Source organism: Orcinus orca, chromosome 9 (genome assembly GCF_937001465.1).
Source record: "Orcinus orca chromosome 9, mOrcOrc1.1, whole genome shotgun sequence".
NCBI classification, from domain to species: domain Eukaryota; kingdom Metazoa; phylum Chordata; class Mammalia; order Artiodactyla; family Delphinidae; genus Orcinus; species Orcinus orca.
In genome coordinates this window covers 60,563,572-60,589,849 of record NC_064567.1, presented here as the reverse complement: position 1 = coordinate 60,589,849, position 26,278 = coordinate 60,563,572, and the positions used below count along the sequence as shown (strand labels likewise).

At 40.8% G+C, this 26,278-nt stretch overlaps 1 protein-coding gene across 1 annotated transcript; it reads left to right on the top strand.

Moving 5' to 3' along the window:
- Positions 1-513: 513 nt before the first annotated feature.
- ASNS (asparagine synthetase (glutamine-hydrolyzing)) lies at positions 514-19,751 on the top strand. Its single transcript, XM_033420448.2, has 13 exons — positions 514-643; positions 3,764-3,799; positions 4,400-4,671; positions 8,537-8,774; positions 12,273-12,458; positions 12,714-12,815; positions 13,347-13,474; positions 14,738-14,864; positions 16,432-16,538; positions 17,021-17,121; positions 18,229-18,310; positions 18,401-18,556; positions 19,413-19,751. The coding sequence occupies exons 3-13, from the start codon at positions 4,423-4,425 to the stop codon at positions 19,620-19,622; spliced, it is 1,686 nt and encodes a 561-aa protein (XP_033276339.1). The 5' UTR covers positions 514-643; positions 3,764-3,799; positions 4,400-4,422; the 3' UTR covers positions 19,623-19,751.
- The last annotated feature ends 6,527 nt before the right edge of the window (positions 19,752-26,278 follow it).

The following is a 26,278-nucleotide window of genomic DNA, read 5'->3' as shown; positions in this document are numbered from 1 at the left end:
CAATCATACTCCAATAAATGTTAAAAAAATAAAGATGTAGGACTTTCATGCCCCCAAAAATAAATTAAAAATAAAATAAAAGGTGGAGACCCATCCAGCTATTCCCATCTGTCTCACTATTTATTAATTTAGCAAATATATGCGTATCCACAGCTAAGATGCTCTCTTAGTAATAAGGAGGATAAAGCACTTCTAAAGACTTCACAATTAAAGATATGAGGGAGATCTGCTGCAGAGGGGATACGGCAATCAGTTGCTGATGGTTTCCCTAAGAACAAAACAAGTGCGGAAGATTAATGAATTGTCAGAACAGCAGGTAAGGTAATCCTAGGTGTCAGTGGGGCACCTGGCCAGGCCTCTGAGGCTCTCCCTCAGCAGGTGCACTAACACTTTAAGAAGCAAGAAACAGAGCAGTTCCTCCGCCTCCCTCGCTCCGCATCCAGTCCTGGCCGGGCTAGCGCCTTCACGCCCTGCGGGCCACGCCTCTGCGCGCTGGTTGGCCCTCCCAGACGTGATGAAACCTCCTGCCCGCATTACAGGAGCCAGACGGTTATAAAGTGAGAGGTGAGGTGAGGTCCTCAGCCCGCAAGTCGCAGCCTGCTCCCTTCACGCTCGCCCGCCCGCCCACCCCGCTGGAGCCCAGGTAGGCCGGGCAGCCGGGGGTCGCAGCGCTCTCCCAGCGTGCCGTGGGGCTGCCCCGGGAGAGGGAGGAGGATGCGCAGCAGCCTGGCCTGCCCGACGGGAGGGCAGACGCGGCTGCTGCGGAGCAAAGGGGGCGGGGCCGATTGTTGCGCCCCTGGGAAGACCTCCGCTGTGGTCCCGGAGGGGGGACCTAGTGACCCGCAGAGCCAAGGCCGTGCCGCTTTGGAGAGAAGGAGGCGGCGGTTTAAGTTGGCCATTTTAAATTTCATTATTTTGTATTATATTGTGTCGAAGCCTGCGGAAGTTTTCGCATTTCAGGGGACCCGCTCGGATGGCCTGGAGGATGCACGCGGCCCGAGTGCAGTCGCGAGTCATGGGGCGACGCGGTCGCTAGGTCTTGGTCCGAGAGGGAGGGTCTGCAGGGCTGTCTGTTAAGGCCCCGGAGGATACCCCCTCACCTCCGGCAACCTCCACCCCTTCACCTAGTCACCCCTCCCCCAATCTGTGTAGACTGCAAGACTCAACAAGTGACTTGCTGAGCAAATCCTGCCCAGAAGAGATCTGGGCACGACAGGCGGCGCGGTATGGGAAAAGGCAAAAGAAACGGGCATGCCTTTTCTCAATGGATATCTATTTTATAGGGCTAGTTTCAGATTAATGTTATTATTTTAATGAAGGGACAGTGTTTTTCCTCAGCCTGTGGCCTACATTATTTCTTTACCATCTATTGCCCGGGGTGCTTGATAGATAATTTAAAAGCACTGGTAATTCAACTTTTTCATTGATCTCATAAGATTAATTAAAAGTAATTTATGGCTTAGTAATATTCCATTGTATCTATGTGCCACATCTCCTTTATCCATTCATCTGTCGATGGACATTTAGGTTGGTTCCACGTCCTGGCTATGGTAAATAGTAGAGGTAGACATAAAAAATGGACTGGAGGACATGGAATGGGAGGGCAAAGATGGGGCGAAGTGAGAGTAGCATCGACATATACACTACGGAATGTAAAATAGTTGGCTGGTGGGAAGCAGCAGCATAGCATAGGGAAATCAGCCCGGTGCTTTGCGATGACCTAGAGGGGTGGGATTGGGAGGATGGGAGGGAGGCTTAAGAGGGAGGGGATATGGGGACATGTGTATGCACGTGGCTGATTCGCTTTGTTGTGCAACAGAAACTAACACAGTATTGTGAAGCAATTATACTCCAGTAAAGATCTATTAAAAAAAAAAGTAATTTAGGTCTTGAACCTGTGCAGGCGTTAGTTGCTGAAATCTTAAACTTCACCATATCACTTTGTTTTTAAGTATTGGTTTAAGAAATTAAGTGCTCTGAAACAACACTGTCCAATTCAGTAATCACTAGCCACATGTGACTATTGAGAACGTGAAGTGCTGGCTAATCCGAATTGAAATGTGCTTAAAGTGTTGATGATTTAGTAGAAAAAAAGCAATGTAAAATATCTTGTTAATATTTTTGTACTAATTACGTCTTGACATAATACTATTTTCAGTACATTGTGTTAAAATCTATTTGAAATTTCACTTTTTTCTCTTTTTAAAAAAATTTTTTATTATGCTTTTGTCTTTTTACTTTTTTAATGGCGCTACTAGTATATTTAACATTACACATGTGGCTCACATTTCAATTGGACAGCACTGCTCTAGACATTTATGAGGAAATATGGAAAATTACTGGGAACAGGTAACAGCAGTAGGAAAAAGCGTTGCCAAGTAGGATGTTTGCAAGTAAGACTGTTTCCAATAAAAATAATAGGTGATAGTTTTAATTTGCTTTTCCTGCTGGAGAAATAAGTGTGCTTTGCAATCCTTTGTCGCCCCTGTTTCCCCTCCAATTTAGTGCTTCCTGAGTTTCTGTAGCATGCTTAATGGGATTCACTAAGCAGCATTAGGAAGACTTAGGTAAATGACTGACTATTCACCGCACATGATTTCAGAGCACTTTCCCAGCCCATTTTTTTAGAGTCAAAAGTAGATGGCTTATTAATAGTCACCTCACTTAAACCTCAGTGAATTTTCCCAGTAAATCTCAAAGTAAATCCAAGCGTACCTAGCTTTGCAGGTACTGCTTTTTTTTTTTTAAACAAATTGAAGGTTTGTGACAACTCTGCATACGTGTCATTTTTCCAGCAGCATTTGCTCATTTGCTCACTTCCTGTCTGTCACATTTTTGTAACTTGAAACTTCAGCAATCTGTGATCAGTGATCTTTGATGTTTCTGCTGCAAAAAGATTACTACTTGCTGAAGACTCAGATGATGGTTAGCATTTTTTAGCAATAAAGTATTTTTAAATTAAAGTATGTACATTGCTAGACATCATGCTATTGCACACCTAATAGACTACAGTATAGTGTAAACATAACTTTTATATGCCCTGGGAAGCCAAAAAATTCATGTGACTTGCTTTATTGCAGTGGTCTGGAACCAAACTGACAATATCTCAGAGATGTTCCTGTATCTGATTATGGGCTATTCGGCCAAATGCATGGGAGGGGCTGCATAGGACATGTGATACTTCATTTCCGAGTTGTTTTAGTTAATACCATTTTCCATTAATTGGATCTGGTCTCATAAAAGCTCCAAATAAGGCTTTGGTTCATTTAAATACAAATGAAATGTCTTCAGAGGATTGTTCCAAGTGATTGATGCAACTTGAATATTTATATTTTTTCTTGATGCCTTTTATCTAGGCATTTGCTGCAAATTTCCATTTTAAAAAAATACCAAAATAGTTTGCAAGTTATAGATATTTAGGTAAAGTAACTGTTTTGAGCTGACAGCATTCAACTAAAACTGCTGTTTATTTCACAGTTGAGAATTGAATTTGAATTGCAAAGTAATTAACATTTGTAGGAAGTAACTTATTTGCTTCTTGGCCTACAGGGAATAGCCAAATTGTTTTTCTGAGATACTGCTGTGTATGTCCCACCTACTTTGCTTTCTTACTCACCAAGGTAGCTTTGAGACAAAAATGTTTTAACATTTTTGTCTTTTAGGACATTTTGATGGTGAACATTTTGTATCTCTGTCAACTTAAATTTTTTTTTTGTTATTAAACTAAGATATCAGATAATACTGCTTTCTCTTTTCTTTTTAGAACTTCTCTGATTGTGTTTGAATAAGTCACTTGGAGGTAAGCTAGAAGTAGTGAAATGTTTATAATAGCTGTGTATCTTAATGTTACACTTAGGCAGTAGGTATGATCATCTTTTCTACCCACTATACATCTATTAGTACAGGTGTAAAGCCGGCATTTAATTGTCAAGGAGACACAAGAGGCGACTGTAGTAATCTGGAGCATCTCTTGGATTTTTCAGGGCTTTTGGGATTCTGGGATGGAGAGAGTGGGGATGGGATCTCTGGCAAGGATGGAGCCAGCCTGCATGTGTATCTGTATCTTGGGTGTAAACCTAGGATACAAAACAGAATGTGGCCTGAACACTGCTAGCTCTAGCTGACCAAATTCTAATGTGAGAGGGATGCAGCCTTTGACTGGGGGCTAAGCTGCTATAGCTGGCTGGATGTTAAGGTCATCCATCTTTCCTGAATACTTGTAAGTAAATTAAATCATTCTCTGTCCCTGTGTGCCTGCCAACCTACTGGAAAATTGCTGTAGATAAGATAATTTATATTTCAGTCTTTGAAGTGGCTTATGCAAGTTTGGGGAATCAAGATTGAATACAGAATTGGATTGGATATTGAATATTGAATTTGTCTGTTTTTCTCTCCATAGAGAGCCCATAGCTCCATTGCACCATGTGTGGCATTTGGGCCCTCTTTGGCAGTGACGACTGCCTTTCTGTTCAGTGTCTGAGTGCTATGAAGATTGCACACAGAGGTCCAGATGCATTTCGTTTTGAGAATGTCAATGGATATACCAACTGCTGCTTTGGATTTCACCGGTTGGCAGTGGTTGACCAGCTGTTTGGAATGCAGCCAATTCGAGTGAAGAAATATCCTTACTTGTGGCTGTGTTACAACGGTGAAATCTACAACCACAAGAAGGTAAACAGAATAAAACCAGAAGCTATCTGGATGTGATTAGCCTCAGAGCTAGTTGGTTATAATAATTTTATTTTGTATAATGCTTTTTGCTTTCAAACACTTTCCATGTTCATTCTCATTTGCTCCAATTATATATAGAGAGACAGGGCACCAATGCACAAAGAGGTGAAATGACTTGGTCACACACACACAAAAAATGATAAAAAGGATTACAGGGCTTCCCTGGTGGCGCAGTGGTTGGGAGTCCGCCTGCCGATGCGGGGGACACGGGTTCATGCCCCTGTCTGGGAAGGTCCCACATGCCGCGGAGCGGCTGGGCCCGTGAGCCATGGCTGCTGAGCCTGCACATCCGGAGCCTGTGCTCTGCGACGGGAGAGGCCACAACAGCGAGGCCCGTGTACCGAAAAAAAAAAAAAAAAAAGGATTACACTTCAGGTTTTTAACTCTTAGAATCATTGTACATATACTAGGCATTCTGAAAAAATGAATATGGAGCTCATGGATATGGGAGATCCAGTTTCAGTGTAGGTGGTCAGAGAAAGCCTCTTGAGGAATTGACACGTCAACTCAGACTTGAATGGACAAGGATTAGCTAGCAGGGCTGGGAAGGGCATTTTCGTGCAGAGGGAATAGCCATGCTTAGAACCCTGAGATTGTCATAAGTGAACAAGGGCCAGGTGGGACTGGGGAGGGCCAGAGCAAGGAGGACTTGGTAAGGAGGTAGAATATAATTCTAAGAGCAGTGAGATTTGAAGATTTTTAAGGCAGGGATAGAATTTAATAGTTTGTGGGTGATCACATTTGTAGCTTATATTTAATGCTGCCCTTAAGATGTTGCTGTTGCATAATTAATCAGGCAAAGGATAGACAGGTAGCCAGATGCAGTGGAGTGCAAGAAGTAAGACTTTCGGCAGCACTAAAATTGGAACAGCTTTTTTTTTTTTTTTTTTTGCGGTACACGGTCCTCACTGTTGCGGCCTCTCCCGTTGTGGAGCACAGGCTCCGGACGCGCAGGCTCAGCGACCATGGCTCACGGGCCCAGCCACTCCGCGGCATGTGAGATCTTCCCGGACCAGGGCACGAACCCGTGTCCCCTGCATCGGCAGGCGGACTCTCAACCACTGCGCCACCAGGGAAGCCCTGGAACAGCTTTTTAATCTGGTGAAAGCATACTCTTAGGATGAGAGTAGTGAAGGTTTGGAAATTCTAACCCGAGGAAGCCAGATTTACTAAGAGCCTTGCAATCTGGAATTGTTTGGCTGGTGTTTCATAAGAAATTTTTTAATCTAAAATTTGCAAGTTATTTTTTTTGTCACTCTCCACCCCAACTTTTAATTTTGAAAATCTCAAATTTACAAAAAAAGAACAGAACATTGAGCATCTGGATGGAATAATTGTTAATGTTTTGCCTTTTTTGCTTTATCTCTGTCTGAATACACACACATTCAATTTTGGGCTTAATCATTTTAGAGTATACTGCAGATATTATAACACTTTACTCCTAAGTATGTAAGCATTTGTCTGCTAAGAATAAGGGCATTCTTCTACTTAACACCAATACTATTATTATACCTAAGAATCCATAATACCCTCTAATATCCAGTTCATATTAAAATTTCCCAGGTGTTCCACGAATATATTTATAGCTGTTTTTTGGTTTTGAGCCAGATTTCATTCAAGGGTCATATATTTGGTTGTGATTTTTCTCGGTACTTTTTGAGACTTCTTGATATATGCCTATCATTCATGAGTAGGGATTTATATTCTGGTCACCCTCTGGCCATTTTTATCTCTGAATAATAGCTTTAGTCTTTGTTTGTTGTCGGCTTATAGGAACACTCGAGAATAGGCTTTTCATTTGAAGAGTCGTTATAGTTATTCAGCATATTCCTTTCATATATTTAATAAGGGCCTACTGTACATCAGACATCAGTTTTATAGGTGCTTGGAGGTGAAATGGAACAGGAAAGGTAAGGGAGTTTCAAGCTAGTGGGAACAGAGGAGGGGGCAGTTAAAACTTCCTTATAAAGCCAAGTTGGTACCATATATGTGAGAATGCCAAGTTTGTATCATGGCAGTAGTAGCCTGACTTTCACCTTAAATTAGGTAGGAAATGCTATGTTTTACTTGAACAACATAGCTGCTTTTGTGTATTTTGTTAAATATTTTGAAAATATTTCTTTTCTAAATTAGCCAAATATGTTGTATTTTCAGAAGCAGAGAAGTTCCATTGCTTCTACCAATCATTCAGGTTATCTAGTGTGAGCAGCTAAAAGCTGTCTAAAGAGTAGAATTGACATTTCAGGCTTATATAAAGAATTCTGCAACAGAAGCTTCAAAGGTCCCCTTTTTTTGGTGAAAATAGAATTTACTACTAAAATCCAGCCAGCAGTTGGGAGTGGAGGGAGACTGGTCAAGGAGAGGAGGAATACGTGTGAAGGCTGGGCAAAGAGGAGGCCCCCTCCCTGCAGGGGGCATCAGAGGCCTACAGCCAGCAAGTCAAATGGCAGTGTGATTTCTGCGTGATGGCAGAATATGGGGGCTTTAAGCTAAGAGTGGGGGAAGTATACACATGAATCATTAACCAGTAAGTTACCTGTAAGCTTTAGGCCAAAGAGCCATGATGGTGATGTGGTGGTGGAGTATAGATTTGGAAGCTGTTGCTTGCTGAAATCATCGAATGCTTTGGGCTCATTTATCCTGCAGGTACTTAAGCCCAGAAGGGTGAGCAGAAGACCCCTTCCAAACACTGCCTCCTAGTGACAGAGATCATCACTGAAAGTCTCTCAGAGCAAGGAGAGGTGACCAGATGGTGGCTTTGTAGTTATTGGAAGCGGCCAAAGCCCGTTTTTGGACAGTTCCATGCTTATAGACAAAAGGTTCACAAATCTATAGAGTGAGCATGGTTGTGAAGCATGCTCTTTACAGGTCATACACATATAAACATAGAGACTTACTTTTTGAAATTTAAAAACATGTTTTAAATGTTCAGATGTACCCAGCATTTCACCTTGATTTATGTGAACCTCCTCTCTATTATCAGCCAAAAATATGAGTAAGTACAAAGAAAGAGGAACATACCAAGAAGTTTTCACCCTCACAGTTTGCCAGTGGTGAGGGAGAGCCACAAAGTTTGGGCCTAACTTAATTGAACCCTCTCTACATGCAGTGGGAATGATGGTCTCTTTGCTGTTCCGCTGGGGGATGTGGATGAATAAAGCTCCAGCATCATTTTATCCATCACTGAGAAGTAGCTTTAATGCCTCTGCAGTGGTGGAAGGACGGGATGCTATAGTCCTCCCCAGGACCAGCAGCTCTGTGTTGGACCATTTGTCTCCACCATTGTGATGGAATCATTTATTTGTCAGGGAATAGTGCCAAATGTGTTTGTCCTTTCGCTTTCTATTTTCATAGGAAGTCTGTGAGGCTGAACTTGAAGAAGCTCAGCTGATACTATATTCCCAAACCAAAATCTCACAGTTGAAGAAGACACAGTTTTAGTGTCCATGACACCTGGCAATCTATTTGCTTGACTTAACATATTTATGTAAATACACGTGTATTACATACACAGTATGTATATAATATACATTTCCATCCCTCCACGCAATACAGAGGTACATTGCGTCTGTATTCTGGTTATAAGAATGCAACTAAACTTTTCACGGGCTTAGCTTTATGTTATAAAGAACTTGTATGATTCTGAGTTCAAACAGGCTATATTTTTATAATGCCGTGATTCTTTTAAATCACTAACGTGCATGAAATTATAAAGCACAAAAATACTGAAGCAACTTTGCAATAAAAAAAAATTAGTGAATGCACAAGGATTCTAACATTTTTGTTTTGCTATTGTTTCCTTAAGCTGCAACACCATTTTGAATTTGAATACCAGACCAAAGTGGATGGTGAGATAATCCTTCATCTTTATGACAAAGGAGGAATTGAGCAAACAGTTTGTATGTTGGATGGGGTATTTGCATTTATTTTACTGGATACTGCCAATAAGAAAGTATTCTTGGGCAGAGATACCTATGGAGTCAGACCTTTGTTTAAAGCCGTGACAGAAGATGGATTTTTGGCCGTGTGTTCAGAAGCTAAAGGTAATGATAGAATTTTACTGTAGATTTTCATTATTGTCCTGATTCTGTGTTTTCTTTTAAATAATATTTATAAATCTAATCCAATGCATATTTACAAATGGGGCAACGCAGATTTTTTACAAGTGACTATGAGAGTCATCGACTTTCTGAGCTTTTCTTTATAAAGCCAAGGAGTTGGACTCTCCTTTTAGCACTTAAATTCTGTAAACCTTAGAGGATAAGTCTGTAGTAAAGTAATTTAATTTTTGTTGTGCTGATAGGCTCTGCGTCTGGTCTGATTCCATATGTATTTTCAAGTTTCCCTAAGTCACATTGTAATGGTAGGGTTGGCCGGCCCTGCAGTTATTGCACTGTGGTACTGTGCCATGGCTATCACACAGACTCATTTTAATTTAGCATTTTTTAAACAGCTTTATTGGTGTATAATTTACATGCCATACAATTCTTCCATTTAAAGTGTACAATTCAGTGGTTTTTAGTATGTTCATAGATATCTGCAAACAATGCTTCGGTCAATTTTAGAAATTTTTTATCACCTCAAAAATAAACCCCATAGGGAAATCCCTGGTGGTCCAGTGGTTAGGACTCTGCGCTTTCACTGCTGAGGGCCCCGGTTCGATTCCTGGTCAGGGGAACTGAGATCCCACAAGTCTCGCAATGCAGCCAAAAAAATAAAAATAAACCTTGTACTCTTGAGCTGTCACTCCCCATCACTCCATATCCATCAGCCATTAAACTTCCTGTCCCCAACTACCTCCTCTACCCCCTTTCCCCCCAGTCCCAGCCAACTGCCAATCTGCTTTCAGTCTATGTGGATTTCCCTATTCTGGGCATTCCATATGAACGGAGTCATATCATATGTGGTCTTTTGTTACTGGCTTCTATCACTTGGCATAATGTTTCCGAGGTCTGTCTATGTTGTAACATGTATCAGTATTTACTTTTTATGGCCAAAAGATACTCCATTACATGGATATTTGTAATGGATTACATTACAAATATGGATTACATAAACATTCTGTTTATCCACTGTTAATTCTTTTGTCAGTTGATGGACAATTGGCTCTTATGAATAATGCTTCTCTACATATTTGTGTACAAGTTTTTGTGTTTTCATTTCTCTTCGGTGTATACCTAGGAGTGGACTTGCTGGGTCATGTGGTTTACTCTGTGTTTACAAATAGCATCAAAAAGAATAAAATACTTGAGAATAAATCTAATAAAAGCAGTGCAAAACTGTATGCTGAAAACTATAAAACATTGTTGAAAGAAATGAAAGAAGATCTAAATAAATTGGAAAGCATACAATGATCGTGGATCGAAGACTTAACATTGTTAAGTTGGCACAGACTCCCCCAATGGATCTACAGATTCAGCATGACCTCTGTCAGAATCCCAGGTGACTTCTTCATAAAAATTGACAAGCTGACTCTGAAATTCATAGGGAATGGCAAAGGACTCACAATAACCAAAACAATCTTGAGAAAGAATAAAGTAGGAGGATTCTCACTTCCTGACTTCAAAACGTATTACAAAATAACGATAATCAGGACAGTGTGGTACTGGCAGGACAGACATATAGACCAGTGGAATAGAACTAAGAGTCCAGAAGTGAATCCATACATCTGCAGTCAACAGATTTTCATCAAGGGTTCCAAGACCATTCAATGGGCGGAGAATAGTCTTTTCAACAAATGGTGCTGGGACAACTGGACACACACATGCAAAAAAATGAAGTTATTAAACCTTTACCTCACACCATACATAAAAATTAAAGTGGGTCAAACTCCTAAATGTAAACACTAAAACTATAAATCTCTTAGAAGAAAATATATGGCTAAATCTTCATGACCTTGGATTTTGCAAAGATTTCTTAGATATGACCCCGAAAGCACAAGCAACAAAAAAATAAATTGGATTTCATCAGAATTAAACATTCTTGTACTTCAAAGGACACCATCAAGAAAGTGAAAAGACAACCCACAGAATGGAATAAAATACTTATAAATCATATTTAGCATTTCTTGACAAAGTTGAGGAAGGCATTCATCTTTTATCTCCTAGCTAGATAGAATGACATCCTAAAATCTGGTCTACCTGCCTGTCTGCCTTTTTGCCTCATTCCTTAAATCACTTACTGTGATCGTATGGCAAAGAAGTATATATGTTATTTACCTAAAGTGCTGTTAGGGAAGCCCAGCAAAGAGAACACAAGGGAAAAGCAGACTCCATACTTCACTGTGTCTCCAAAACCTTGATATGGAATTACGGTCTCACGTCCAATTTACCCTCTGAAATTTCTTGACTTGTGATTTTTTTACATCCTTAACACTGCCCTTTTCTAAACAACATGATCTCATCTAGAATACTGTACTGCAATAGTTTTCCTTTCTCAGTGCTTTTAGAATAGCCTATCAAAAACTCATTTGGTCATGGTGCTCCCTGCTTAAAATCTTGTAACTGCTTCTCCCCCTACGGGAGCTGTGTGGCTAGCTTGAGGTCTGCTAGCTGGTGATAGGATCTGGGGCTTGTCTGCTGTTTGAATTCCACACTACACAGTAGATTCCTGGGTCAACAAACTCAAATTATAAATCATAATAAGTATTCTGTGTAGATAGGCTTACTGTTTATAATAAACCACTGATTTTTCTTTTCTTTTTTTTTTTTTTGTGGTATGCGGCCTCTCACTGTTGTGGCCTCTCCCATTGCGGAGCACAGGCTCCGGACTCACAGGCTCAGCGGCCATGGCTCACGGGCCCAGCCGCTCCGCGGCATGTGGGGTCTTCCCGGACCAGGGCACGAACCCGTGTCCCCTGCATGGGCAGGCGGACTCTCAACCACTGCGCCACCAGGGAAGCCCCTGATTTTTCTTTTTTAATCACAGATCATGGTGAAGTCAAGTTGGTTACTTCCTGTGAGCACTTATTGAGGGAATTTAAATTATAATGTTTAACTCACATACAGTATATAATAGCTACATAAGGGATAGATGTCTGACTTCTTAATATCTGAGTTTAAAGTACGTAATGGTGGATCATTTTGCTTGTTAAAGGACTGGGAACCACAGCTATTTTCTTAAGATACCTCAGTGATGACAAGTGACTACCAGGATATCATGAAATTAAGTTTCAAGTCATTCTCTTTGCTTAATAAATGTATCTTTTCTTGTATTTGTTTGCTTTAGTGAAGAAAATAGATTTTTTAAAATCAGAAATTCCAGCTAGGGAGAAGAAATTGAACACTGAAGATTTTCCTATTGCCTTGAATTACTATAAACCAGTGTAATTTTGCTGTGCATCTCTGTACTACTGTTACCTTTCTAGTAAGTAGATGGTAGTGTTTCGAGTGATTATATTTTTCCAGTTTTGCTTATGTAATGGACACGTATTTGTATTAAAGAGGGAAGATAAATAGGAAGTTAGAGGATACTAACTAATCATGAAAGTTACTGTGAAGTATTATCCTCATTTGAATAAATTTATCTTTTTGAATATGTAGGTCTCATTAACTTGAAGCACTCCATGACTCCTTTTTTAAAAGTGGAGCCTTTTCTCCCAGGACACTATGAAGTTTTGGATTTAAAGCCAAATGGCAAAGTAGCATCGGTGGAAATGGTTAAATATCATAACTGTAGAGATGAGCCTCTGCATGCCCTGTATGACAGCGTGGAGAAACTCTTCCCAGGTAAGAAAGCAGAAGCCCACCCACCTGTTCCCCACCTCTCTCCCCAAAAGGAAAACTGTACTCTCACATCACTGGAATGATGTAAGTTCGAAAATCTGTTTCCTTTTTAATTTGGAGGTGACACATTGCAATTTGGCCAACTTCACTGTTGAGCAAATGCCATCATGATAGAGGTAGATGACTGTGTACCCATTTCAGTAAATAATTCAGCCCAGGCTTTTCTGCAGCTATTTAATTTCCTTTATGTGTTAATAGGTTTTGAGATAGAAACTGTGAAGAACAACCTCCGAATCCTTTTTGACAATGCCATTAAGAAACGTTTGATGACGGACAGAAGGATTGGCTGCCTTTTATCAGGTGAAGTCAGTTTAAAAACCTAATTGTATTTAGTGCATATTTAAGTTAAATGATTTATAGCTATCCTGGAGGTTTTGACTATAAAATACTATATGATTTAATCTTTCCTCCATTATAGGATGAAAAAGTTTTCTGTAAGTTGCTTTCAATATTTTAATAATAATGTAGCAAATTGTACATTGTACATTGTAGCAAATAATAATGTAGCAAATAATGTAGCAAAGTGATACTATAATTATATTGGCACGAATGAGCTAGTAAACATTCTTTAGAATGTTCCATGTCCTCCTAGTCCACCATCTTGATTCGAGTCCTAGAATGTGTGTAGTGGTTTTCAACCAATTCAAATACTGTTACCATTATCACAGGTTAAATGTTAGATTTTTCTTATTCAAGTTGATTTTCAATTTATAAAACTTGGGGATTTTAAATGGTAAAACTCTAATCTTGGTGCTTAATAGGAATGTAAATCATATCTGTCCCTCTCTTATGTAAGGCCGATAACCACTACACTTCCTGTCTTGCTCATAGGTGGCTTGGATTCCAGTTTGGTTGCTGCCATCCTGTTGAAGCAGCTAAAAGAGGCCAAAGTACAGTATCCTCTCCAGACATTTGCGATTGGCATGGAAGACAGTCCCGATTTACTAGCTGCTAGAAAGGTAAGACACTGTCTTTGTCTGTTATGTAGTTAAGACAGACTTGTTAGTAATTGATGGTTCTATACTTTGCTGCTGCATTGACTTAGATAATTGTTTTGAATTAAATATATTAAAATGGAATGAAATGCCTGTTGAATATCAACTATGTTGTACACTGTATTCTGGGCACTTTTTTTTTTTTGCGGTACGCAGGCCTCTCACTGTTGTGGCCTCTCCCGTTGCGGAGCACAGGCTCCGGACGCGCAGGCTCAGCGGCCATGGCTCACGGGCCCAGCCGCTCCGCGGCATGTGGGATCTTCCTGGACCAGGGCACGAACCCGTGTCCCTGGCATCGGCAGGTGGACTCTCAACCACTGCGCCAACAGGGAAGCCCCTCTGGGCACTTTTATCTATCACGACCCATGCAGTCCTCACAAAGACCCTATGATAATTCCGCCCTTTTGAGAGTTAGGGCATGGTATAGTGGTTCAGGCTGCAGGCGTTAGAGCCTGACTGCTGGTTTCAAATCGTACTTCTACCACACAATTCCTCACTTACGCAATGGAAGTAATAGTATCTACCATGGGATAGTTTTGAGGTGAAAATTACATAATACTTAATATAAGTGTGTAGGATAGAACCTAGCGTGTATGAGTACTTAGAGAATGTTAGATGTTCTTTTTACTTTTCTTTTTTCTTCTTTTATAAAGTACTGTGTTTAGGGCTGTGGGCAGAGGGGACCTTGTACACATTCAGTGTGCGGGAGACCTCGTTCCCACTTTGGAGAAACTTGCATAGAATGGCTGAGAAGGAGCAAGCAGGTGGTCCCAAAGCAAGCTGACCAATGCTAAATGAATCCACAATAGCCAAAGGAAACAGAATGAGGGGAGGGGCCATTTAATTTAGGAATAGCATCCTGGATGTAAAATTAGGCATTGCAGGAGGGCCAAAAGGAGGTAAAATCAGTGTGAGGGGGAGTGGGGGGCATGCTTGTTAGGGTGAAGTCTTGGCGTGGGAAGAGTGGCTGGGAGCTCTACCTCTCGGTGGTCAGTGGAGGGCAGACACCGGGGGAGGCAAGGGAGCCTGACTAGGGGGGGCTCGTATGCAGTGGCCTAGAGAATCATTTCCCCTTATTGTGGTGGCCTACGGAATCATTTCCGCTTAGCTTGTCTTGTTTGTTTAACACCCTTGTTAATTCATAACGTGTTGTGAACTACAGTCCCGCTTCATTTTCAAGAGTAGTCCTTTAAAACACAAGCCTGTGGGTATTTCTTGTATAATCAGGTGGCAAATCATATTGGCAGCGAACACCATGAAGTCCTCTTTAACTCTGAGGAAGGCATTCAGGTCCTGGATGAAGTCATATTTTCCTTGGAAACTTACGATATTACAACAGTCCGTGCTTCAGTAGGTAAGGTATTTTATGATCCCAAAAAGATTTTTAATACTGAAAAGGTGTAAGGAGTAAACAGTCCTGTTTCAAGCAGTTGTTTAAAAAACAGTACTCAAGAATGAACAGAGGTAAAATTCCTGTGTCAGCAATTGCTGAAGACAAGGCCATTTAAGAATTCCTGAAATCTCTTTTGGAGAGGAACAATAAATACATAGTTAAACTTCCACATTTATGGTATCACTATTTATATTTCTTCAAAAAGTAGATACATATTTTTTGCACCACCTTCCCCCCAGTTTCTCTGTATAAAAGTTTCTTGGGCTGTATAGGGAAATAGGTCTACGTTGTAACTAATTTCTGTAAGGAATGCTCGTTTTAGATATATTTTGGTAAATATTCCATCATACGACTTATCAATCAATAACATATTGTGCAGCAAGAAATACGAGTTTTACCCTGTGGATACACACTGAGATTAGAAGCATACTCCCAATCAGACTGATCTAATTTTGCTGAGCCTCTAATATGCTACTGGCTTAGATATGCCTCTCTTAAGGGATGCAGAATCTGACACGACTCCATTGCAAAGTTTAGGGTCTGCATCCTCATGCTCTAACTTTGCAATAATAGTACAGAGGTGCTGTCTCTCCCAAGGAAGCAAAAATTAGTTCTTGAAGGGCAAAAAAATATTAGGTATTACAGTGGTTTCTGGCCTTCCAAAGGGCCACGGTACCTCAGCAGAAATACGGTATTTCTGGTACTGATATTTCGTTGGTGAAGGAGATTAGGGAAGAAGGTCTAAAAAGTATCCCTAGGGAGGTGATAATGAAAAAACAGTTAAGAACAGATAGTGGTTTACAGGGATGTGGAGCAGGGACCAACCGCAGGCCTCTCACTATTGTGGCCTCTCCCGTTGCGGAGCACAGGCTCCGGACGCGCAGGCTCAGCGGCCATGGCTCACGGGTCCAGCCGCTCCGCGGCATGTGGGATCTTCCCGGACCGGGGCACGAACCCGTGTCCCCTGCATCGGCAGGCGGACTCTCAACCACTGCACCACCAGGGAAGCCCCAACCAGCATCTTTTAATGATGCAATATTCTTAACTGTATTTGACATATGCTCAATGGGGAGTAGGTATCAGAAAAAAAGCCCCGAATAAAAATTAAGCTACCAAAGCCCTACCTTTTAATTTTTTTATAGTGATACTGGTGTGAAAGTTATCACATCTAAGATATTTGAGTCATTGTTCAGCAAAATTTTTTAGCATTTTTAACATTGTTTAGCAAAATCTTCAGATAGACATTCTTGGTCTGAAAGCAGTAACATTTTAAAACCTATATATAAAATTGTGGAAGGGTTTTGGGGTGTTTCATCACAACAGTACGACTTTTGGATTACGTACATAAAACGATAGGTACCATATAAAGATATTGTAGATATAAGGTCATTCTTTTGCAAACTACTTTATATTAACAGAGAGTCTAGTGTGATAGCAAAGCTTGCAGTCATTTCCAGAAATCGAATAGAAGACATTTTTGGTAGAGGGTTATGTGGACATTAACAATAATTTCTGTCACTTTTTTAAGGTATGTACTTAATTTCAAAGTACATTCGGAAGAACACGGATAGCGTAGTGATCTTCTCTGGAGAAGGTTCAGATGAACTAACACAGGGTTACATATATTTTCACAAGGTAAGCATTCTCAAATGGAGGGATATTGATCCTAAGGGAAGAAAAGTATGAATTATTATTTACCTATTTTCTATCTTCTTTTTTGGTATAACAGTAACACTTTGAATATCTTGTGAGGCATATCAGGAAATCTGATAGTGTGTGTATTTTGGGGGGGAGAAAGAAGTCTTAATAGTGTCAGATAATATCTTTTTTTGAACTCGTTAAGCCTACTAAGAATCATGTTTCTGCTCTTAGTCTCCTATGGTCTTACGGCTGTCGTACAGCATGTCATTTTATTTGTTCTAGCAGTAGCAGTCTTGGTGTGAGGGAAGGTACGTTTTATCAAGCATTTACTCCCTTCCCTAAGCTCTGTTGGGCTTTTTGTCTTACCCACCTTTAGAATTGGAGTTATGTGTACGAGTAAGATATAAAAACTGTTTCATGTGCCAGAAGCAAAGCTTGTGGGTGTATTTGTAACTTCAGCTCTGTTTGCAAACTAGGCTCCTTCCCCTGAGAAGGCCGAGGAGGAGAGTGAGCGGCTTCTGAAGGAACTGTATTTGTTTGATGTTCTCCGAGCAGATCGAACTACTGCTGCCCATGGGTAAACGTGGTATTTTAGGAAGCGATTGTAAAAATAACCTCAAAAAACAAAAGGCTCAGTGGTCGATTTCTTTCTTTCCAGTTAGTATATGTTGCAAAGTATGCCTTCTATAGAGAAAATGAAGCTTGTCTGTTGGTGCAAAGGGATTAGGCTGAATCAGAGTGCTGTTGTCATGGTGAGAGGACATGGATAGGCGGTTTGAGATGGAGTTCCCATCTTGAAAGCACAACATCTTGCCCACTTCTGGGCAACTGAGATGGAAGGCACTTGCAGCTTTTTTTTTTTAGTTTTTTTTAAGAGAAGTAAAGATTATACACCTTCATGTTGTGAGCGTTGAGCGCCTGCCATGCCAGTTTGATGCTGTGGGGACCATGTGTGGGGAGAGGGAAGCGAAGATGCAAGAGATTTGATTAGCTTAAAGTTGGCTAAAGTTTTCACTTTTTAAAGCTGGTCATGTTGGAGAATTGAAGACTCTTAACTGTACGTGATAAACAACCAGTATCAACTCTTTTAGTTGCTTCTACCAAATCACACGTAGATTAGAAAATAATATGAGGTTGGGGAATGAACTGACACAAACATTTTTACTACTAACTGATGAATAACTTACATTCAGTATAAACCAGCATTCCACAGTGTTTCATCCAAGGTCACATCATCTGTTTCTTGAATCCTGGGGACTCTGGTTAGGACAAGCAGATAGGGTAATAACCGCAGATTAGCATTACTGTTTTTAATAGGATGAGAGATGGTCTCACCTAGAAAAAACTGTGAGTCAGGAAAGTCCAGGCAAAGTACGTTCTTAATGATCAGGTCACTCATTCTTTTTCTGATTTTTGAGATATTTAATAGTTTACAGAAGGGAAAGTAAAAGTAATTATTCTCCAGTAGTTTGTTTCATTCCCTAGATGATGTAATATGTACTCTGAATGAAGGTTTTTGTATTCATGCATTAGCGTAGGGCAGTTACTTAGGATTATAAAAATGACTTTATAATGTTAACATTACTTAGAGGCTAAGTGAATTCCTAGGAAACTAAGTCTGAATCTAAACAGACAGGCACTAAATATCCATTTTGATTTAGATTTTCTTCTTTTCCTTTTTAAGCCTTGAACTGAGAGTCCCCTTCCTGGATCATCGATTTTCTTCCTATTACATGTCTCTGCCACCAAATATGAAAACCCCCAAGGTGGGTGAATCAAGATAAAAACTGTCAAAAAACCACTGATACTGGTTATATTTAGAACTTTCACTGACACTCCTTTTGTTTTCATGTCAGAACGGGATAGAAAAACATCTTCTGAGAGAGACCTTTGAGGACTCCAATCTGATACCTAAAGAGATTCTCTGGCGACCAAAAGAAGCCTTCAGTGATGGAATAACCTCAGTTAAGAATTCCTGGTTTAGGATTTTACAGGAATACATTGACCATCAGGTATCATGTCTTTAAAAGTATTTTCTGGAATAGGATAATTTGGGTGCAGAGGAGTAATCACTGTTCATTTTGTATTTAATTTAAATGTTTGTGTCTGCAGGAGAGATGCCCTGTAAACAATACTTCTTTTAAAGAATTCTGTAAGAATAAAGTGGCATCTAGAATAGAGAGAGGAGACTTACCAGTCATCACTGACTTTTTTCTTTAAATTTATCTATTTTATTTATTTTTGGCTGCGTTGGGTCTTCATTGCTGAGAATGGGCTTTCTTTTTAGTTGCAGCAAGCGGGGGCTATTCTTCGTTGTGGTGCGCGGGCTTCTCATTGCGGTGGCTTCTCGTTGCAGGGCACGGGCTCTAGGCGTGCAGGCTTCAGTTGTAGCACGCGGGCTCAGTAGTTGTGGGACATGGGCTTTAGAGTGTGGGCTCAGTAGTAGTGGCGCACTGGCCTAGTTGCTCCGCGGTATGTGGGATCTTCCCGGACCGGGGCTTGAACCCGTGTCCCCTGCATTGGCAGGTGGATTCTTAACCACTGTGCCACCAGGGAAGCCCCCTGGCTTTCATCTTACACATTTTTGGGCACCTGTTGAGTGCCAGACGTTATTAGGCACAAATGAATCAAACACTTAGAGCCACCACTTAGAAGAAGTATGCATGTAAATGTTCCTTAAAGGTCACTGCAGCTATGTATATTAGGGTATTTTAGCATTTTCTAAGTGATCCAAAGAGTCTCTCACACAATATACATTCATGCCTTTTCTCTTTTTGTTTGTTTTCTGTTTTTGTGAAGCCAGATTAAATACAAGTATTTCCATGCCGGTTAAAAAGCCATTTCGCTTCTATCTTGTTATTCTTGCAGGTTGATGATGCGGTGATGGCAAGCGCAGCCCAAAAATTTGCCGTCAATACTCCCAAAACGAAAGAAGCCTATTACTACCGTCAGATCTTTGAACGCCACTACCCGGGCCGCGCCGACTGGCTGCCTCATTACTGGATGCCCAGGTGGACTAGCGCCACGGACCCTTCCGCCCGCACTCTGACCCATTACAAGGCCACTGCCAAAGCTTAGGTATTCCCTGAGCCGTGGAGTGAAAGCAAACATTTCTTCTCATTGTGAAGGGTAGGGGGCTTGGGGGCAGGAAGGGTCAACGGCCTAGGCTTGCTTGGGTGTAAAAAAATAAAAGTCTTAAATCTGAAACATTGCTCTAGTCATTTATATTCATACAGCCCCCTCATCAGAGGTAGCTAGAAACTGAACAGCTTTCACTGTATCACAATAAGAGTGAGCTAGGAAAGGGGAAACAGTCTGATGTTTGGGAAGCCTCACACGCCCTTTCCTGGCAGAGCTACTGGAGAGGACTTTGGGGTCTCATGCCAGCGGGGCCTCCTTCCAGGCCTTGCCTCATCTGCGTGTGGTCCTCCTCTGACCTCCTCCCTTAGTTCTTTCTGCATTCCTAACAGCTGGCTAGTTACACTCTGGAGAGGTCAGTCCTTTGTAATACTTTGACAGCTCTATTTTGTAAGATATGTTGACTGAAAACTGCACAGCCTAAAAGTTGAGAATTAAGTCATCAGAAAATCTGCCAAATAAAACTTACTTAAGCCCAGAAGACAGCCTCTCAGATTGTTCTGAGGGACTGGTCCGCAGAGGTAAGGGAGGAGCCAGGATATATAGTTTTTGCAACAAAGACCAGGTAGTCCAGAACATCAAAAGATTACTGTTAAAACCAAACATCTCAGGTTAATGAATTTAGTGCATTTCTCTGTATAGGAAGAGGCAAGAGTCTGGGCTGATTGAAATCATTCCTTTGATATGCATCTTAACTGTCTAGGGCCAGTATCCTACTTTTCTCCATCCTGAATCCCCTCAGGGTGCACAGTGGCAGGTGGCTGATGGCTTGATGGCTGCAATATCCTTTGCTTACTGATATGGCAGACAAGATTTTTCATCCAGGGATAGTAATTTATATTTTTTTCGGTTGAGCCAATGTCTCTTCTGGAACTATCGTTGTAAAGCACGAGTCAGCAAACTTTTTCAGGGCTAGACAGTAAATATTTTCGGCTTTGCAGACCTCTCTTGGGAACTGTTCAGCTCTGCCATTATGGTGCAAAAGCAGCCACAGACAGTATGGAAACTAATGGGCAAGGCCATATGCAAACATATGGGCATGGCTGTGTTGTATTAAAGCTTTATAAAAACAGGCAGTGGGCTGGATTTGGCCCATTGGCCATACTTTGCCAAGCCCTGTTCTAGAGCCAGGCATTTCTGATAAAAGGAAAAAGCATTCCAAAACTAGTTGGAAGAAGAGAAGATATAACAAGGAAACATTCAATGAACAGGTAGAATTTCATTTGACTGCTCATTGGTTATTTAGGGACAGGATTTTGAAATATATTTTAAAGATGAATTTAGTTATTACAAATTTTTGAAGAGGAAACTGCTGAGGCACAGGTAAATAAAAGAATGCTTCATGGGAAGACTGAGTAGCCCAGGAATTTCGCTGGTAAGTTGGAAGTTGGGGACTGTTTAAGCCTACCTGTTGGCCTTCACTTATTTTTTAAAAGTCTAAACATTCTCTGATATAAATCGTACCAATGTTATCTTAGGTCAGTCTCCCAAAGCAATAGAAATAAAAGCAAAAGTAAACAAATGGGACCTAATCAAATGTGCAGACTTTTGTACAGCAAAGGAAACCATAAAACAGACAACCTACAGAATGGGAGAAAATATTTGCAAATGATGTGACGGACAAGGGTTTAATTTCCAAAATAAGCAGCTCATACAACTCAGCAACAACAAAAAAACCCAACTGAATAATGGGCAGAAGACCTAAATAGACATTTCTCCAAACAAGACACAGAGATGGCCAACAGGCACATGGAAAGGTGCTCAACGTCGTCACTGGTTATTAGAGAAATGCAAATAAAAACTACAATAAGGGACCACCTCACACTGGTCAGAATGGTCATCATTAAAAAGTCTACAAACAAATTCTGGAGAGGGTGTGGAGAGTAGGGAACCCTCCTACACTGTTGGTGGGAATGTAAATTGGTGCAGCCACTATGGAGAACAGTATGGAGGGTCCTTGAAAAACTAAAAGTAGAGCTACCATATAACCCAGCAATCCACTCCTGGGCATAAACCCAGACAAAACTAATTTGAAAAGGTACATGCACCCCAATGTTCAAAGCAGCACTATTCACAATAGCCAAGACATGAAAACAACCTAAATGTCCATCAACAGAGGAATGGATAAAGAAGATGTGGTACTTATATACAATGGAACATTAGTCATAAAAAAAGAATGAAATAATGCCATTTCCAGCAACATGGATGGACCTGGAGATTATACTAAATGAAATCAGAAAGACAAATACCATATGATATAAGTTACATGTGGAATCTAAAATATGACACAAATGAACTTATCTACAAAAGAGAAACAGACTCACAGACATAGAGAACAGACTTGTGGTTTCCAAGGGGGAGGGAGGTAGGAGGTAGGGGAGGGATGCACTGGGAGTTTGGGGTTAGCAGATGCAAACTATTTATATAGAATGGATAAACAAGGGAATTATCTTCAATATCCTGTGATAAACCAGAATGAAAAAGGATATGAAGAATAATGTATTAATATATATATGTATAACTGAATCACTTTGCTGTACAGCAGAAATTAACACAATATTGTAAATACTTGAATAAAATAAATTTTTTAAAGTCTCTAGAAAGCTGAGGAAATGTCATTAATTAATATTGGGTGACTGTTAATGATAATCTTGTATTTGTAAGTGCTTGAATTGCTTAAACCTGGCATGATTTGATGCCAGGCATGTCCATTCATGGTGCAGCCTCACCCGGCCAAGCTAAGTGACACCAGAAATGCTTGGGAGACTTAGCTGATAGTGATTACCCAGGGTGCACTGCAAGATTAAGGTATGCCGTAAACCACAAACTACCAGTTTTTGAGGGTATGAGCTTGGGCTTCAGATTTTTAACTTTAGTGACTCTGTGATCTGGTGTGGTTTTAGATACCACCCAAAAGTTCGACAGTAGAGATACTCAGTCCTGCAGGTCAACCATGACTGCAGCAACTCGCTAGATGACAAACTGCCTGTGAGACCTACATAATGTGCTAGGCACATGGTCTAAAGCGAGCCTTTTCTTCTGCAACTAAAGTAGCTGAAGAAACTGTAGCCACTGGAACATGTGCACATGACTTAGCAGCTACATACAGGCCAAGCCTGCTTTCCTGGACTTTTCTGATATTGATGACTCAGTGCTAAGGAGGCATGTGGTTTCTAATCCACACAGCACTGTTACCAACAGATAATCCAATCCCTTCAGCAGAAACTAAAAGATTCTTAGCTGATTTTGTCCTGCCTTTTCAACCTCATTCGCACACCTTAGTGGATGATGTGCCCTTTTAGAGTTGTTTGTTTGTTTGTTTTTCTTAATGCAATAGTGATATTTGCAGCAACATGGATGGACCTAGAGATTATCATACTGAGTGAAGTAAGTCAAACAGAAAGATAAACACTGTGTGATATCACTTATATGTGGAATCTTTAAAATAATACAAATGAACTTATTTACAAAACAGAAAGACTCACAGACATAGAAAACAGACTTAGGGTTACCAAAGGAAAAAGGGGGAGGGGAAGGGATAAATTAGGTATTAACAGATATACACCACTATATAGAAAATAAATAACAATGATTTACTGTATAGCACAGGGAACTATATTCAATATCTTGTAATAACCTATAATGGAAAAGAATCTGAAACATATGTATATGAGAATGTACATATATATATATATATATATATATAAAATTGAATCACTTTGCTGTACACCTGACACTAATATTGTAAATCAACCATGCTTCAATTGAAAAGATTTTTTTCACCTTAATACTGTAGAAAACTTACTTTATAGTTTTGATAGCAAGATGTATTTCCATTAAAAAAGTGAAATATTAGAAACACCTCAATCCTACTGCTGTTTTCAATCGTTTTAACATTTTCTTGCAGATCTTTAGCTGTAAAAGCACAGCTGTACCTATGCAAGAATATGATCTTAGTTAAATAAGGCCTCAAAGCTTCTTAAATCCTTTACAAGGAAAATAGAAAAAGGAACTAACCTTGGGCCTGCTGGTGTCAGACCACTGTGTGAACACCTTGTTGAAGCCTCAGAGCCTTCTCCTCGATTCCTCCTGCCTTGGGGTGGCCTTAGTTTGGTCTTGAGTCTGAGATAACAGATTCTTGGAGTGGGTCCCCATGGGGGGGAAAAGCCGGCCACAGGGAGGCAGTTCCATATGGCTCTAAGCCTGTGCAGTGGATAAATCACAACATCAAGCACGTACCTACCAACTGTTGTAGTACTTTACTGCATTAGCTCATTTAGTGAGTTAACCCTCATTCTGAGGAAGCATGGCAGATTTTATTTTCTAAAAGTGGCCACAGCAGTATTTCTGGTCTCACAGACTGCCAGAGACTTGCTGCGCCCTTGAAGAAGCAGTGTGCTTCCCCTCTTCTTGAGCCTGGGAAGAATTTTATGATTGCCTTGACTGGTAGAATCTACTAGAAAGTGACCTCTGAGGATAGGTCACAAAAGGCGAATCGGCCTCTGCTTTCTCTCTCTCGATGTGTGTCGTAAGGAAACCCGGGCCACACGGAGAGGCCATGTGTAAGAGGGCTGACAGCCCCAGCCATGGTCTCGGTCAATGTCAATCACCAGGGGTGGGGTGAGTGAACCCCCAGATGATTCCAGCTCCTAGTCTGAGCCTTCCAGCTGAGGCCCCCTTCATGGGGAGCAGAGATAAGCCATCCCTGCTGTGCTCCATCCAAATTCCTGACTCATCAATCCATGAGCCTAATAAATGGTTGTTGGACACCATTACATTTTGAGATGGTTTCTTACACAGTCATAGTAGCTGGCACAGGTAAGCACTATTATGTCTATTTTACACAGGTTAAGTCACTTGCCCAAATCATTCAGCTAATTACTAAGTGGTGGAGCCCCAAGTTAGCCAGACAGATTGGCTCTAGAGTCTTTGTGGTGTTCTTTCCAGACTACCTTCCCAATACCAGCATGAAAGTACAGCCCGGGTCTCAGCTGTGAATTAGGAACTGGGGGAAAGGGGCTTCTCTAGAGTTGAGTTGGGAGCAGAAGCAGGGAGAGATGGGTTACCTCCCAGGCGAGCCAGTGACGCTAATCATTTTCTGTAAAGGGCTAGGTTAGATGATGAGAAAACAATCCCAAATTTTCAGTGCATTACCACAACAAAAGTTATTTCTTGCTCAAACTGTATGTTCATCTGGGTCTCTGGGGGGGCTCTGCTCATTGTTGAGGGGGTTATAATCACTCTGGGACTCAGCTGATGGAGACACAATCTTGACACATACTTCCAAGACCAGCAAGGCAGGGGATAAAGACAGTGGTGACTCATGTACCGTGACTTAGAGCTTCCACCTGCAGAGATACATCACTTTTCCTCACATTTTATGGGCCAAAGCAAGTCACTTGACCACTCCTAACTTCAAGGTTGCATGTACCAGAAAGGGAAATGAAATATGTATTTGGAGAACAGTACTAATGACTCCCCAAATCCACCCTTCAGTCACCAAATAGTTCACTATCTTTCATACACACAAAATACAATCATCAAGAGTGATTTTCAAGAGTGACAACCCAAGAATTCCATCTTGTCATGGCCATATGCCCAGAGTTGAGGATTTCTGGGTGATGGGCTGATGTACAAGGTGGCTCCTCTTCATAAACTTATAAGAAAATTTACCTGCTCCCTACCTGTTCAATATACAATAGAAGAGGAATAAAATAACAACAACAAAACACATACTCCTCTTTGAAAAGGAAAGGATGGGAGGCATACAGCAAACCCTGGTGGGTAGCAGTTCTGACACCCTGCTCACCAGTCATTTTGAGGGCCCTCCCCCAGAGGCTCCAGCAGAAAACTGCTCAAGGATCAGCAGCAGGTAAGACATCACTGTGTGGCCAGGAGGAGGCAGGAGTGAGAGAGCTGGTGGAAGTGGGGAACGCTTTCATGGGGGAAGGCTGATTTCTAGCAATAAAGTTAAGTTAACTCATGCCGTCCTAATTTTGGTTACCCAGAACCAAAGGTCACCCTTCCTGAATGCTTAAGACTGCTCTCAAAGCTATAATCCTGTGAGGTGTATACTATTGAGCTCACCCACATTCTATAGATGCGGAGTGTCGGGGAGAGGTGTTAGGCTACATGCCCCAGTTCACATAGCTAATAAGTAATCAGAGTGGGGTATTTGATCCCAGGTTCAAGAATTTTAGGAGCTTTGAACTTAACTCTACTCTGTGTTACCTTTCAAAGGATTAGGGTAGAGAAAATAATTATGTGCATGGAAAAAATATAATTCCGAAATTTTCTCTAATTCTCTATTTTAAATGGGATTATATACTCCATTTAATGGATAGTTCAGAAGTTATTTAACATACCTACTAATTTAAGCATAAGAGAATTTCTTTTAAAAAATTTTTCAAAAAATTTGTTATGAACACAAAGAAGCACACATTACTTAGTTCAATTTAGATTTTATGTGATCTAGATCTTATGTGAATTCTTACCTGATCTCAGGCCCTAGCTAGCCAGTAAACGGATGCCAAAAATTAATTTATAGTCCTCTTTGCAACTTGGAGGATTTTCAGTAATGCTAGGAAAAAAGCCAC